Source organism: Quercus suber, unplaced genomic scaffold, assembly GCF_002906115.3.
Source record: "Quercus suber isolate HL8 unplaced genomic scaffold, Cork oak 2.0 scaffold_752, whole genome shotgun sequence".
Classification (NCBI taxonomy): domain Eukaryota; kingdom Viridiplantae; phylum Streptophyta; class Magnoliopsida; order Fagales; family Fagaceae; genus Quercus; species Quercus suber.
In genome coordinates, this window is record NW_027070188.1 from 128,730 (window position 1) to 141,393 (window position 12,664).

At 34.5% G+C, this 12,664-nt stretch overlaps 1 protein-coding gene across 1 annotated transcript; it reads right to left on the reverse strand.

Moving 5' to 3' along the window:
- Nucleotides 1-2,306: 2,306 nt before the first annotated feature.
- On the reverse strand, nucleotides 2,307-11,037 carry LOC112035052 (squamosa promoter-binding-like protein 7). The gene is made up of 3 exons (XM_065766865.1): nucleotides 10,011-11,037; nucleotides 9,490-9,583; nucleotides 2,307-3,028 (listed from the first exon to the last, which is right to left on the reverse strand). The coding sequence occupies exons 1-3, from the start codon at nucleotides 10,757-10,759 to the stop codon at nucleotides 2,561-2,563; spliced, it is 1,311 nt and encodes a 436-aa protein (XP_065622937.1). The 5' UTR covers nucleotides 10,760-11,037; the 3' UTR covers nucleotides 2,307-2,560.
- Nucleotides 11,038-12,664: the final 1,627 nt, after the last annotated feature.

The window sequence follows — 12,664 nt, forward strand, 5'->3', positions numbered from 1 at the left end:
GAGTTTATAGGTCCAATGGGGAAAGGATGAATAACCAATCACCAAAGAAGTTTGGACGAGGGAATGGGGGGATCACAAACATTCCTTTAGATGGGTTCAATCATAACTTAACTTCAGTCCCATTCGGATCTTAATAGATAGATAAATCTTATTAAATCATGCGTATGAATATTCTGTCTTTCTTGAGTTTACATTTTTGTTCTCTATTTGTCTATTCAATTGCGAAACAATTTTTCATGCTAGAATAATAGGTCATCGACAAGGACATAACTTAGCTCCCCTCCACCCTCCCAAAAAAAAAAATCATTAATCCTTCAAAAATAGAATCGTGCGATTGGCTCAGTAGTTTTTTAATTTTTTCTCGATTTCATTTTTTTATTGTAAATTTGCTCTTATATTTGTTAAAGTTTTAGATCATTTGTAACCATGAAAACTTCATGATAATATTTTTTTTTTTTCCTAAAAAATATCACCATCAAGTATAACTTTTATAAGAGATAATAAGCTCTCTTTTTTTTCTTTTTCTTTTTTTTGCAGATGTTTAATATTAAACTAAACAACTTGTGTATATTTATTAGAATTTAAAATAATAATAATAATAATAATAATAATAATAATAATAATAAGTTCTACCAAAGTTGAAAATTTTGTATGCATCCCAAACAAAAATTCCTTGGTCCACCCATGGTCATAGTAATTATGGTTCTAGGCATTGGATGTAAGGTAAACAATTATTGATAATTAAGTTTTTAGATCTTGTAGTATTTAACTTGAATTTATTCGATACTAGATGTGTACAGAATTGATAAATTTGTCATTATTTCATGGCCTTGGAATAATAGATTGAGACTAGTCAGTCAATAATTACGTACACTCATGAAAAATTGTAGATCCACAATCAATCCCTCAAATAATTTCCTCAGCCTTCGGTCCTAAGCCACGTGAAGACAGCAAGTCATAATTCATTAGTTTTGAAGGAAAGAAAAAAAGAGACAGCTGGTCATATAGCAATGATTATGGTAGAAGTGAAATCTCATTCTAAATTTGGTTATAAGGACAAATTTAAAGTCTCAATTTGAGCCATGCACTCTGCGAAAGAAACTGTTAACTTTGAAATAATGTGTGTGAACTTTGTTTTTTCTTCACCAATTCTTTGTATCTCCGGGGAACCTTTTTCACATGGTACATATAGTTGCACTATTTATACAAGCCTAGGACTTCTGTTTAGTTTGTGTTGATGCTTGTGTTGGCTGTCTTTTACTTGACCTGCAAACTTTTTTTATAAAAAAGATACATTAAAATTGCAGATTATTAATAAAAATCATTAAAATTTTCTGAATGTGAAGGTTTTTTTTTTTTTTTTTTTTAATGCTGGTTACCAGTCGAAGATGTAGAGATGAAACCATGATTTTATCTTTTTGAGTCAAAATATAAATAAAATAATTTTGACAATTAAAAAATTAATAAATAGACTAAAATTCAAAGCTAACTTTAAGTGTGCATTTAGATACTGCTTATTTTACTGAAAATTAAAAACTAAAAACTAAAAACAATAAAACTAAAAAAATAAAAATTTTAAGTTACCGTTCACTGCTGGGTTATTGTAACTTTGCCTTAATGCACTATTCATATCCCATGAATACATGAATAGTGCAAGAGGCATTGGTCAAAAAAAAAAAAAAAAAAAAAAAAGAACAAGAAGAAGCCAAATGCAGACGTGTGAATCCAAAACGCAAACCAAACCAACACTAAGTTTGTAAATTTCAAGATCAATACTGTTATATAGGTATCTATTATCTTGTAAGATTTAAAGGCACGTACATGCTAGATACTAGAACACAAATAATCAATAAATTTGAGGGTTTAGGTACATACCTTCTAAATACTATGAGCAAACCTAAATAAATTATTAGTAGCAGCAAACATGCACATGCACACTCAACGCACAATCTAATAGATCTTCCTCTCCATGCTCCTCCTTTTAAGATGGCTCTAGATGTGACAAACCAAACTGATCTCTAGAAAGAATGGGATCTATGATTTTGTTTAAAGTTATGAGTAGAGAGTGGACCTAACCTTACATATATAATGAACATGCAGCCATCATGGATCAAGCTTAAGACTCTACATTGACCTCACATCAAATCGATGTAAAAAACCTAGTAAAACAAGGTGTACTGAGGTCCAATTCTAAATTTGACCACAACATATTAATAGGCTCTCAAATATATTAACTGAGTCACATCCAATCCATTTTATAAAATTAAAAGTCCAACTAATGGAAGTTCAATTCTAACACACCCAACTGCATAGAAGGTTAGGAAATAGATTTTCTTCCAAATGATTGAGAAAATTGTTCCATACATAAAAATCCTTAATGATTGAGAAAATTATGAAACTTTCGGAGCCATAAAAACCGTACTCCTAAAAAATTCAGTCCCACCATCCGATAAATGAATACCTTCACAAGCTATCATATCCTAGCTACCAGTCTATTTTTATGTCTTCACACTAAATGATACAATCAAATAACTGTTAACCAAAAAGGGGAAAAAAAAAATCAGATTACATGAGCTCCATGAAAGGAGTTCCACAAGTCAGAACATTCTTCATCATCTTTATTTTTACCCCTCATAGACAATAATCCGAATGCTGAGCTAGAAGCCTGCATGAGGTCTAAGGTAACATGTGTGTCACTTTCATGGAACCTGTCCCAACTATGTGGCTCAGGAAACATTTGGTACTGATGGGGTATAGGAGAATTGGACCTTGGTTGTTGGGCATCTCCTAGTTCCTCCATTGCATGGTGTTGTGTGTGCCAGTCTCTATCAAAAACAAGCTGCCGAGCTAGGATGGCTGCACGGTGTTCTGCTATCAATTCGCGCAGTGCTGCACTGGATCTTGTGGAGAGATCAGGAGGAGAAACCCAAGAATCGGTCTTCGATGACAGAAGAGAGAGAGCACATCCTGTCGGTGATGATGAAAAGTATGGAAATTTCCCACCTATAAATTTGTTCAGAAAACAAAATTTTACATCGATCCAGTCTTCTACTGCTACCTAATCTTCAATTGTATGATATATACTTGTTTATATTAGGAAAATACTAAAGCTAGCACCAGTTTTTACAACAAATGACTTAACAAATTAACATAGCTGAATATGATTGATTTCACTTCAACCATATAATAAAGAAAATGATTCTCAAAAAAAATATATAATACAGAAAATTATTAAAATTAATACCGATGTTACTACAGAAAGCTTAACTTAATTGATGTCACTTTCATAACATAATAAATGAATATCTACCTTACTTTTATCATCCTTAATAAGATGTGCAAGTCAAGGATTGCAACTGGAAGGGACATTAATTGTATGACTACTACAACCAGCATCATTTGTCTGGCCTATTCCAAACTCATTCCCTGGTGTCACTTTCTGCTAGTCTTCCAAATGTCACATGTGTGTATACGTACAAGTGTTTTATAATTAAGAATGTGTGTAATGAGTTTTAGCCTTCACCTAAAACCCTTTAACTTTAGGATTGCTTAACAAATGAATATAATGGATATAATTCCTCAATCATATTTAGCAATTTTGTGGTATTCAATGGGGAAATAAATTGCTCAGATATTCAACGTAAACTGTAGAGGGAAAGTCTGGCTTTGTATTCCATCAATTGGTCAGATACAGAACCTTTCAACAGGGCATCAAAAAAGGATTTAAAACTCTCTGAGAGGAGGTGGGAGGATGTATTTAATGGGAAACTTGTAAAGAAACTCCAATAAGATCCAATTGAGTGGAAAGCGTGCATGAACTCAATTGCTATCCAATGTTGTTATTAAAACCAACACACAGTAAACAGTGTAAAATTATATCTTGTACCATACATAAACAAAAAAAGTCTTGAAATTAATCATACAAATAAATAAGTTTGACCCGTTACATGTTGGGTATACATGTGTGAGTAAAGTCTCACATTGAATACTGATGAGAAGAATGAGTAGTTAATATAATATAATTAAACACATACCTATTGGGCTTAGGCCTTTTAGATTAAAGTGTGTCTCTATATGTTATATTAATCACTTAAGGAAGCTTTCCAAATGGAGTCCTTTCGCAAATGGAGGGAGGACAGGTCTCTTTCACAGTTGGAGATCTATAAAAGTATGAATTTTTCGTTGGCAATAATAATTGTGCCCTCTTTCACAGTTGGAGATCTATAAAAGTATGAATTTTTCGTTGGTGATAATAACTGTGCCTTTTATTTTGATGTTAACAAATTTATGATTAATGGTTTAACTCTTCCTGTTCATTTCTCTTATCATATTTCAACTCCCACTGACGATAGTGTTCCAGCTCAACATGGCGTAATAGGCTTGAAGTTTAATAACATGTACTCAATACCAATTTGATAATATCGCTTCTATTATTACAGTTTCTTCCTTTTGTAAGCATTGTACTTTAAGGAAAGATGCATCAATTGCCCCTTCCTGATTTTGTTTCAATAACAATTGAAACTTCATGAGATTTGTACACAATCACATATGAGGTCCTACCCTGTCATTCTTAAATGGAATCTAAGCATTATGTTTCGTTTGTTGATGATTTTATTAGGTTCACATTGTTCTTTCCTCTCTTAAACACAAATCTCAAGTTTTGACATCATTTATCATTTTATACAAACTATGGAAAATCTTCTTGGACATTCAATCAAACATGGATTGGGCCTTATACTAAAGATTTTCCGTCCTTATATTCCTCCATAGGTATCTTACACCAGTATGGTGTATACTTATACACACAAATCTTCACAAAATGGTATTGTTTAAAAGGAAGCATCCTCTTTACCTTTGAAATGTCAGCCATATGCTTTTACTATTGTTTGTGTTCCTCATTAGTAGTGTATATTTCTTGGTTATGCATCAAACTCTAAGGATTATCTTGGTCTTGATCCTACCACTCTTCGTACTTATATTTCTTGACATATTCTATTTGATGAACTGATTTTTCCATTCAGCCATTCCCCAACTGTCTTCTCTTCATTACCTATAGTTTCTACCACAAACACTTGGCCTAGCAACCTCCTATTTTTCCATGCTAATACTTCTTACTTCAGCTTCAATTCTAGATCATGCCCCTTCTCATGTTGCTCCTATCACACCTGCTCCCACCTTTTTATCTCCTCAGCATCAAGCTTTCTATTCTATCCCTAAACAACATCCAACTCTTCCATACCAACATCTTCTAGTACCTCACCCAGGAGTGGCTCAATCATTTTAGGGCCATTTAGGCAATAGTCTAAAGCCCCCGGATGGAAGAAGGCCACTAAAATAGAATATATTATATCTATTTGACTTATAGTATTGCAATAAATAAATAAATATATAAATGAAGTCCTCTCATCTAGCAAAAAATAAAGAACCTTTTCTATTCACCAATAGACTGCCTTCTCTATCGGTCTTACTTACTATGTAAAAATTTTAATTAAACCCAAAATTTAATGAATAAAAATTATTTTTAAAAATACAATGTTCTTTTTGAATGCTGGGCATTCTATTAATATGTTTTATTGTGTTTGTGGTAGTTTAAGAGTGTCAAAATTTTCAATCTCCCACAAATTTTACTCTTCCTTTCTCTCTATCAAAATTATAATTATAAATAATAATTTTTCGGATAAATTCATTACTGAAATCCATTGCTCAATACTTAAAAGAGTCTGGTATTGCCAAGATAGACAAGGACCATCTCAAACATGATATTTATTTTTATACTAATTGTTTAGAGTTATTTTTAGAATTAAAAATTTTAAATGCATTTTATAAATAGATAACGTGTTAAGTTATATAAAAATTCTAGGTTTTTTTTTTTTTTTCCTAATGCATGTATCACTTATAAAATATATATTAACTAACAATACATTTACATTTGCATTATGCAAAATGAAGTTATTCAAAAATAAAATTGATAAAATTCTATTTAAAGTCAACTATGTCACAAGAAAGGTTAAGTGAATTAGCGATATTACCAATTGAAAAGGAAATATTAACGAAACTTGAAAAGAAAAAAACAACAACAACAACATAGTTAGTAGTAATCTTGCATCTCAAAAGTCAAGAAAATAGATTTTTAAATGAAAAAAAAATGTTAAAACATAAATATTATTCAATTAATAATTTAATATTTAAAATAAGAGGATGCCCCACTAAAATTTTTTGCTCTAGGCTCCAAAATATATTGAGTTGGTCTTAGACTGTGCCCTATTATTACAGACTGCAAATTTAAGCGAGGTTTAAAATGAATCCATTTGAAGTTGAATTGATGTATTTGACAGAAACAACATCATTTACAATTTACATTTTTTTTTAAATATTTATTTTATATTTAAAATACTCTACGTATATGAAAATTATTTATAGCAATGTGGGCCATGTGGCCATATTGTGCATGAAAGAAATTTAACATGCCAATAACATGGTTAATATTTCATTATTTTAGCATTATCATCATTGTATATTAGTATGAAGAAATCAATTCAATTGAGGCTAGAGTTAGTCAAAACACACAAATATCAAATTGATGGCTTTGCAAAGAAGTATAGCCTTTTTGATGCCTTGCAAATTTGCAATACTTAATGCTCACAAGGCGAGTTTCATTTTTTGCATTGAATCATGCTCTTCAACATATGCATTCTCGCTCATCTTGTGGCTACCAATCATATAATGTGATTTGTTCATAGCACTCTAATGCAGAGCCTCTTGTTTCAATCTGGCACTTTATGCTTAACTGCGACTAATGCAGATTGGGTTAGGGACCAATCTCATCAATAGTCTACTACCGCTATCGTTGTTTATCATAACAGTGTTCCCATCACTGGGACTCCAAAGAATTAGATAACAGTGTGTCGGTCTAAACAAAGATAGAGTGTCAGTCGCTTACTACTGGTGCAGGCGTGTAGCTTAGTTAGCATGGCTTTCTATGCTTCTTTGTGATTTAGGTGTGTTTCGCACATCTGCTCCTACAATCCGGCGTAATAACACGATTACCCTTGTTCTCACACTATCCTAATGTTCCAAACACAAACTAAGCACATCGAAGTGGAAAACTTCTGTCCTTCATTTATAGTTTATCTCTACCAACGATCAAATTGCAGATCTCTAAAGCTCACATCTCTCCTCAATTTTTTTCAATTGCGAGTCAAACTCATGCTCTCTTATTGTGAGCATTCGTTTGATGGGATGACAAAGTGTTGCACTCAAAACCTAAGACTTACATAAATGGTGTAAGGCTTTCATCAAGTCTTACACACAATTTGCTCGTTAGGATCTATGTATATATTTATTTTCTTTCAAAGTAACAAGTGGTTCTTATATGCTAATCATTTGCACGATGATTGAACTAAGCTTTCCTTTCCGCTAAACTTCCATCACTTACTATATACCTAAGTTTGCATTGGTAATTCAATTTTAATATAATCTTCAAGATTGAAAAAAATGTGTGACTTTCTACTGTTTTATGAGTTATTTAATTATTTTTAATTCCAGCATTGTGTTTTTTTCTATATATAATTTGATAATTACAACAATGAGGAGAGGGTTCAAATTCTAGTTCTCTAATAAAAGAGATGAGGTAATGCTAGTGAACTACAAAACTAATGCCAATTCCAATATAGCTTGAAATCAACATCTAAACCCTTTTAATTTAAATCATACATCGTGTGACTAAATTTGAGGATAGTAGCAACTTGCAACAAGCCATGATGCGTAATAGATTATTTACAATTTGTGTGGAAAGAAAACTTCCTCAAGATTTTTCTTTCCAAATGACTGAAATTTCGGGGTAAATAGAAAGATCATCCAAGGCTATAATATCTTACCATCAAGTTTGCCAATTGAACTACACTATACAGATCTTTTCGACCAACCCAAATCAACCAAACTTAACCTCAATTTTAGGGGATTGACTAAACAATTTTTTTTTTCTTTTATGATCAGTGGTTAACCATCGTTCTTTTGCAGATGCCATCATGTCCATGGCTACTTTCCTGAAAATCTTGACCTATGCCTTTTTCTGGGTTTTCCTCTGTCCTGACTCTTTGTAATTAACTTTCCTGACCTGAAACCGACCCGCCTAAGAAAAATGATTCTTTTTCTTCATAGCATATTCTTGGCAATTCAGCAAGTGATAGTAACATATGGCAGGCAAGACAATCAGATCATGGCATCAAAACACCTTTAGCCAAATTTTTGGAGCCTAAAACTTAAGCTACCTTCCAATAATTCTTACTACGAGCTTCAAATCTATTCTAATGCAATCTCAGAAAGTAAATTTGCGAACGCTCAAAAGAAAATTATTCTCTACAACAGACTTCAGTGCCACCCCAAAGGCCCAAACTGATCAGGAAATTAATTTGAAAACTTTCTGTTACGTATTGGTTACCCATATAGTCCTTTACAATCAATGGTTACTTGATGGCTTTTTTAAAGCTTTATTCGCTGAAATTGTAAGAGACCCCGCAACAACTGTGCCTTTTTGTGTCAGAAGTAAGGAATCAAAATCAAATGGAACCCTAAATGCACCATCAATCTTGAGTTTTTACAACAATGTCGACTGAAATTATCAATCAGTTTTACTTCTACTTATCAAAAAAAAAATCAATCAGTTTTACTTCTACCACCAAATTAAAAACTGAAACTATTATCCAAGTACTATTAATAAAATTTCAACATCCATAACTAAAACATTAGACAAATCGGTAAGCACAAAGGTTAAGTATGAGGAAAGTCACGAAGGAATCAATGTTCACATATAGAAAAGTGAAATTTTGGAACTAATTAGTAGTTGATTCTCCGTTTAGTTCCTCCTCTTTTCTATGCAGCTTTTGTGTAGGGTTTTCATTGGTTTCTGGGGGACTAGTTCCTCAATAACATTTGTAACATAGGTCCCATCTCAAGGCTACAACTCTCCTACCATCTCCTATATCCGTTACCCAAACTAGAGCTTGGCTTGCATTGAGTGGTCCAATGCATTGGACACGCAAACACAACATGTGTCCAAAAATGACTACATGTCACTCTCGTATTTAGTCTAGACAACCCAAACTATCGTAACATTATATCAACAATAATGAAATTTTCTTTGTATCTTATTTTCACCGTAGTACCAAAAAAAAAATATGAAAATGACATGTCATGTGAATATTTGGCAATTATGTCATCTATAAATTTGAAATGTAAATTTTACGAAGTGTGATCCCTGGCTTGCTCCTAGGTCTTCATCCCCAAGCCAATGATTTGCCCTAGAGAAATTTAATATGCCCCCAGTACAACTTTCTAAATCGAGCATCCCACAAACGAGAGCATCCCAATTAGGAAATAGTGCAAATTATGCTAGAAATGGGTTAGTTATAAAGTTGTGTAAAAAAAAAAAATTGACAAAACAAGTAGTATATATTTATGATTCTCAAAAAAAAAAAAAAAAAAAAAAAAATCATGACTGCTCTTCCTTCTTCGCTCGTTGTGCCCTGCTAATCTCCTCCTGCAGCTCCTCTTCGACTCATCGAATTCTGACACTGCATGAAACCTGCACTCATTTCACACCCATCACTCCTTCACTTTTCTCTGTTTTTTTTTCACCAAGTAAATTTGAAAATTTCTTCCATATAGAAGGGGAAAAAAAAAAGTGAAAATCCAAAAAATACATAAATAAATAAGATATAGTATTTTTTTTTTTTTTTTTCCATTGATAGAACTTTCACAGTTTCACTCTCAAAGAAAGGCCCACCAAATAAAGTTGATTAGCAAAATATAAGAAAAGAAAGAAAAAGTCGATGATCAAATTACTATTCAATCTTAAAATCTTATATTCCTATAAAAGTCCTAGAGAGTTTTTTTTTTTTTTTGGTTTTTTTTAACTTTTAGGGCTCGTTTCCCTAGGCTAATTAACATCGAAACTCCATAGGAAGATGAAAAATTAAAGCTTGTATAGTATGTATTGTATGTGTATGTACCTGCTACACTGCTGACAGAAACGCTGGTCTAACCCTAGAACCACCACTTTTGGAGCCTTTGAGTGCATTTCACACACCTTGTGTCTCCGGTGATAGTCCTTGGCGTTTATGAGTGCCACGTGGCACCCGTCAACCTGGCACCTCGGAACTGTCGCCGGCAACGTCGAACATGACGACGATGACGTGGCGGCGGAGGAAGAAGTAACAGTAACAACACCACCGCTGTAGTAGGGTTTGCCTCTCTTGCCTATAGATGATGATGACGACGATGATGGGATTGGCAGAGACACGTGTCGATCACCCAGAGGGTTTGTAGTGTCCTGCTCGAAGTAGTGTCGCTTGCCGAGCTTTAAGCACATGAGGTGTGGGTCCGGGTGGAGGTGGGACCCATCTCCGGCGTAGAGAGGTTGTTGGTTGTGGTTGTGGTCGTGATTTTGGTGTTGGTAGTGAAAGTGGTGGTGGAGCAAACCTAGACTATCATTGTGATCGGAGAAAAGAAGCGCGTGGGATGCACTTGCATCATTACGAGTGGTGGTGGGACTCCCCGCCGTGATGGAAGTGTCGTCTGCGGCGGTGGAGACGGCTGCGGCGGTGGCGGTGGTGTTGTAAAATGTGTTGTTACTATTAGTGTTCCAATCTAACCTTGAAGTACTAAGCTCCCAGATATCCCAGCCTAGACTAGCATTATTATTACCATTTTGCCCCCTGTTACCGTTGCTCTGACCAAACATGTTCCCGCCAATCTCCATTTCTCTCTCTCTCTCTCTCTCTCTCTCTCTGTATGTTGTCTTCGTAGGGTTATGTTGTGGTTGATAGGTCGTTGGGTTTGGTTTTATATAATGCGCATGAAGTGGGATTTACTGCGGTTTGTGTTAGAAGAAGAAGAAGGAGGAGGAGGAGAAGCATGAGGAGGAAACAGGAAAAGAATCAGAGTCCAGAGAGAGCACGGAAGGGTATGATTTCTTTGTTCTACTCCAATGGAGTTAAAGTCCTGAGAGAAAAAGCTGCAAAGCTGCAGAGAGAAAGAAAGAGGTGTGGGGGAGAGACAGCATATGTGGCACGTGAGATACAGTGGTTGGGATGATGTAGCGCACGTGCCAAGCGTGCTGGTGGGTCCAACAGAGCTTTTACAAATTTTATAATCGGTTGACTTGACTAAAAGTCTAATAGTAATTAGAGTAATATTATTAAAAAGAAATTGTTAAAATATTGTGCTTATATGGTTTGTTGCTAGGGCTATAAATGAACCATTCTGTTTATAAATAGCGTGGGGGAATGATCCTAAACCCAGACCGAGAGCCTAAGGCCCAACAGATCATGTCTTAAAAGATAGGCCTGGCCCAAAGATGTGGAAAGAAATAAAGAAGCCTGAGGACTAAAAGGTAATCCTTTGGAATAGATCCCGTGGAGATCCGAGTTGGCTACAATTACCGAAGCTCCTATCTGATGAAGCAAGCATGGCTTATCCTTCGACGGATACATAGGGGACCATAGGTGACCATTTCTCTTCTCTATCCGAGATGCCACCATTGTCAGATTTGCCTCAGGAAACACCTTGAAAGGATGAGGATTATAGAAGCTATCACCTTCGCATTAATAAGATTTCTCTACCTAATTTCTTTCACATTTAATGTAGACAAACTAGCCTGAACAGAGCAGACACCCTCAAAAGTCCTATTTCATGATGAAAGGGAGGCAAAACGGAGAAGTGATGTGATAAGTATCCCAAAAATCCAACTGGAAGTAGGCCAGCTAGGGATATAAGGAAGGGAAAAGTTCCTATAAAAGGAAGGGGGGGGGGGTCAATCACTAACTCCATGGGACCATCCCAATCCAGCAAGGATAGGGAAATGAATAGGCTGAGGGAGCAAGTGTTGGCCTTACAGCTGGAGGCTAGCTAAAAGGGATGAAAACTACCTCCAAAGAAGGGATGAAGACTGTCTTCACCAAAGGACCCCTAGCCCTACACCAAGTCATCCCCGAAGGGAGGAAAGTAGCATGGGGGAGCATTGCAAAAACCGTGATAGGAGGCAGCCCCCACCGCGTAGAGAGAGAAAGTCATAATAGTTGAGTAGATTTAAGAGCTTTTAGCTTTCAGCCCAACTCTTTGTCCCTCGGAAAAATAGTTTACATATTTATAAATAGTCTTCTTATTCCCTGTCACCTTCTAATCAGTTGTTTAGATTTTCCATTGTGGAAGTTTTACCCTATATTTTGTATAAATTAATTGTCCAAGTCATCTACTTAATCATTGTAATCTCATACAGTGCTTGATTTTGGCTCCCATAAATAGCATGAGCTTAGCTCAAAAAAATGGCTTATTTATATCTGTTGTTTAGCAAACAAGCCAAACTCAAACCCAAATTTAAGCTTAACTATAAACTGAGTCAAATCTAAACATAATAATGTGTTTGCAAATGAGCTCATGAATATGAGACTTAATTTAACCATGTAAATATTATATGTATATACGTATACTTGTCTTTTTTTTCATTTTCATAGTTAATTGTGTAAAAATATATTTATATAAGCTTGAAATTGGATTATGTAATGCTAATTGTTTTGCTTTCAGTAAAATATTTTCAAGTGCATGTCTAGGCGTAACATTTAAAATTTTTCAAGTACAAATTATTAAAATTGGCAGCTTCGACAAT

Coding starts and splice junctions, on each gene's coding strand:
- LOC112035052 (XM_065766865.1), bottom strand. CDS start 10,759: ATGGAGATTGGCGGGAACATGTTTGGTCAGAGCAACGGTAACAGGGGG. Junction 9,584..10,010: donor TTCTGTCAGCAGTGTAGCAG/GTACATACACAT, acceptor AAATGAGTGCAG/GTTTCATGCAGTGTCAGAAT. Junction 3,029..9,489: donor GAAGGAAGAGCAGTCATGAT/TTTTTTTTTTTT, acceptor ATCGATGTAAAA/TTTTGTTTTCTGAACAAATT.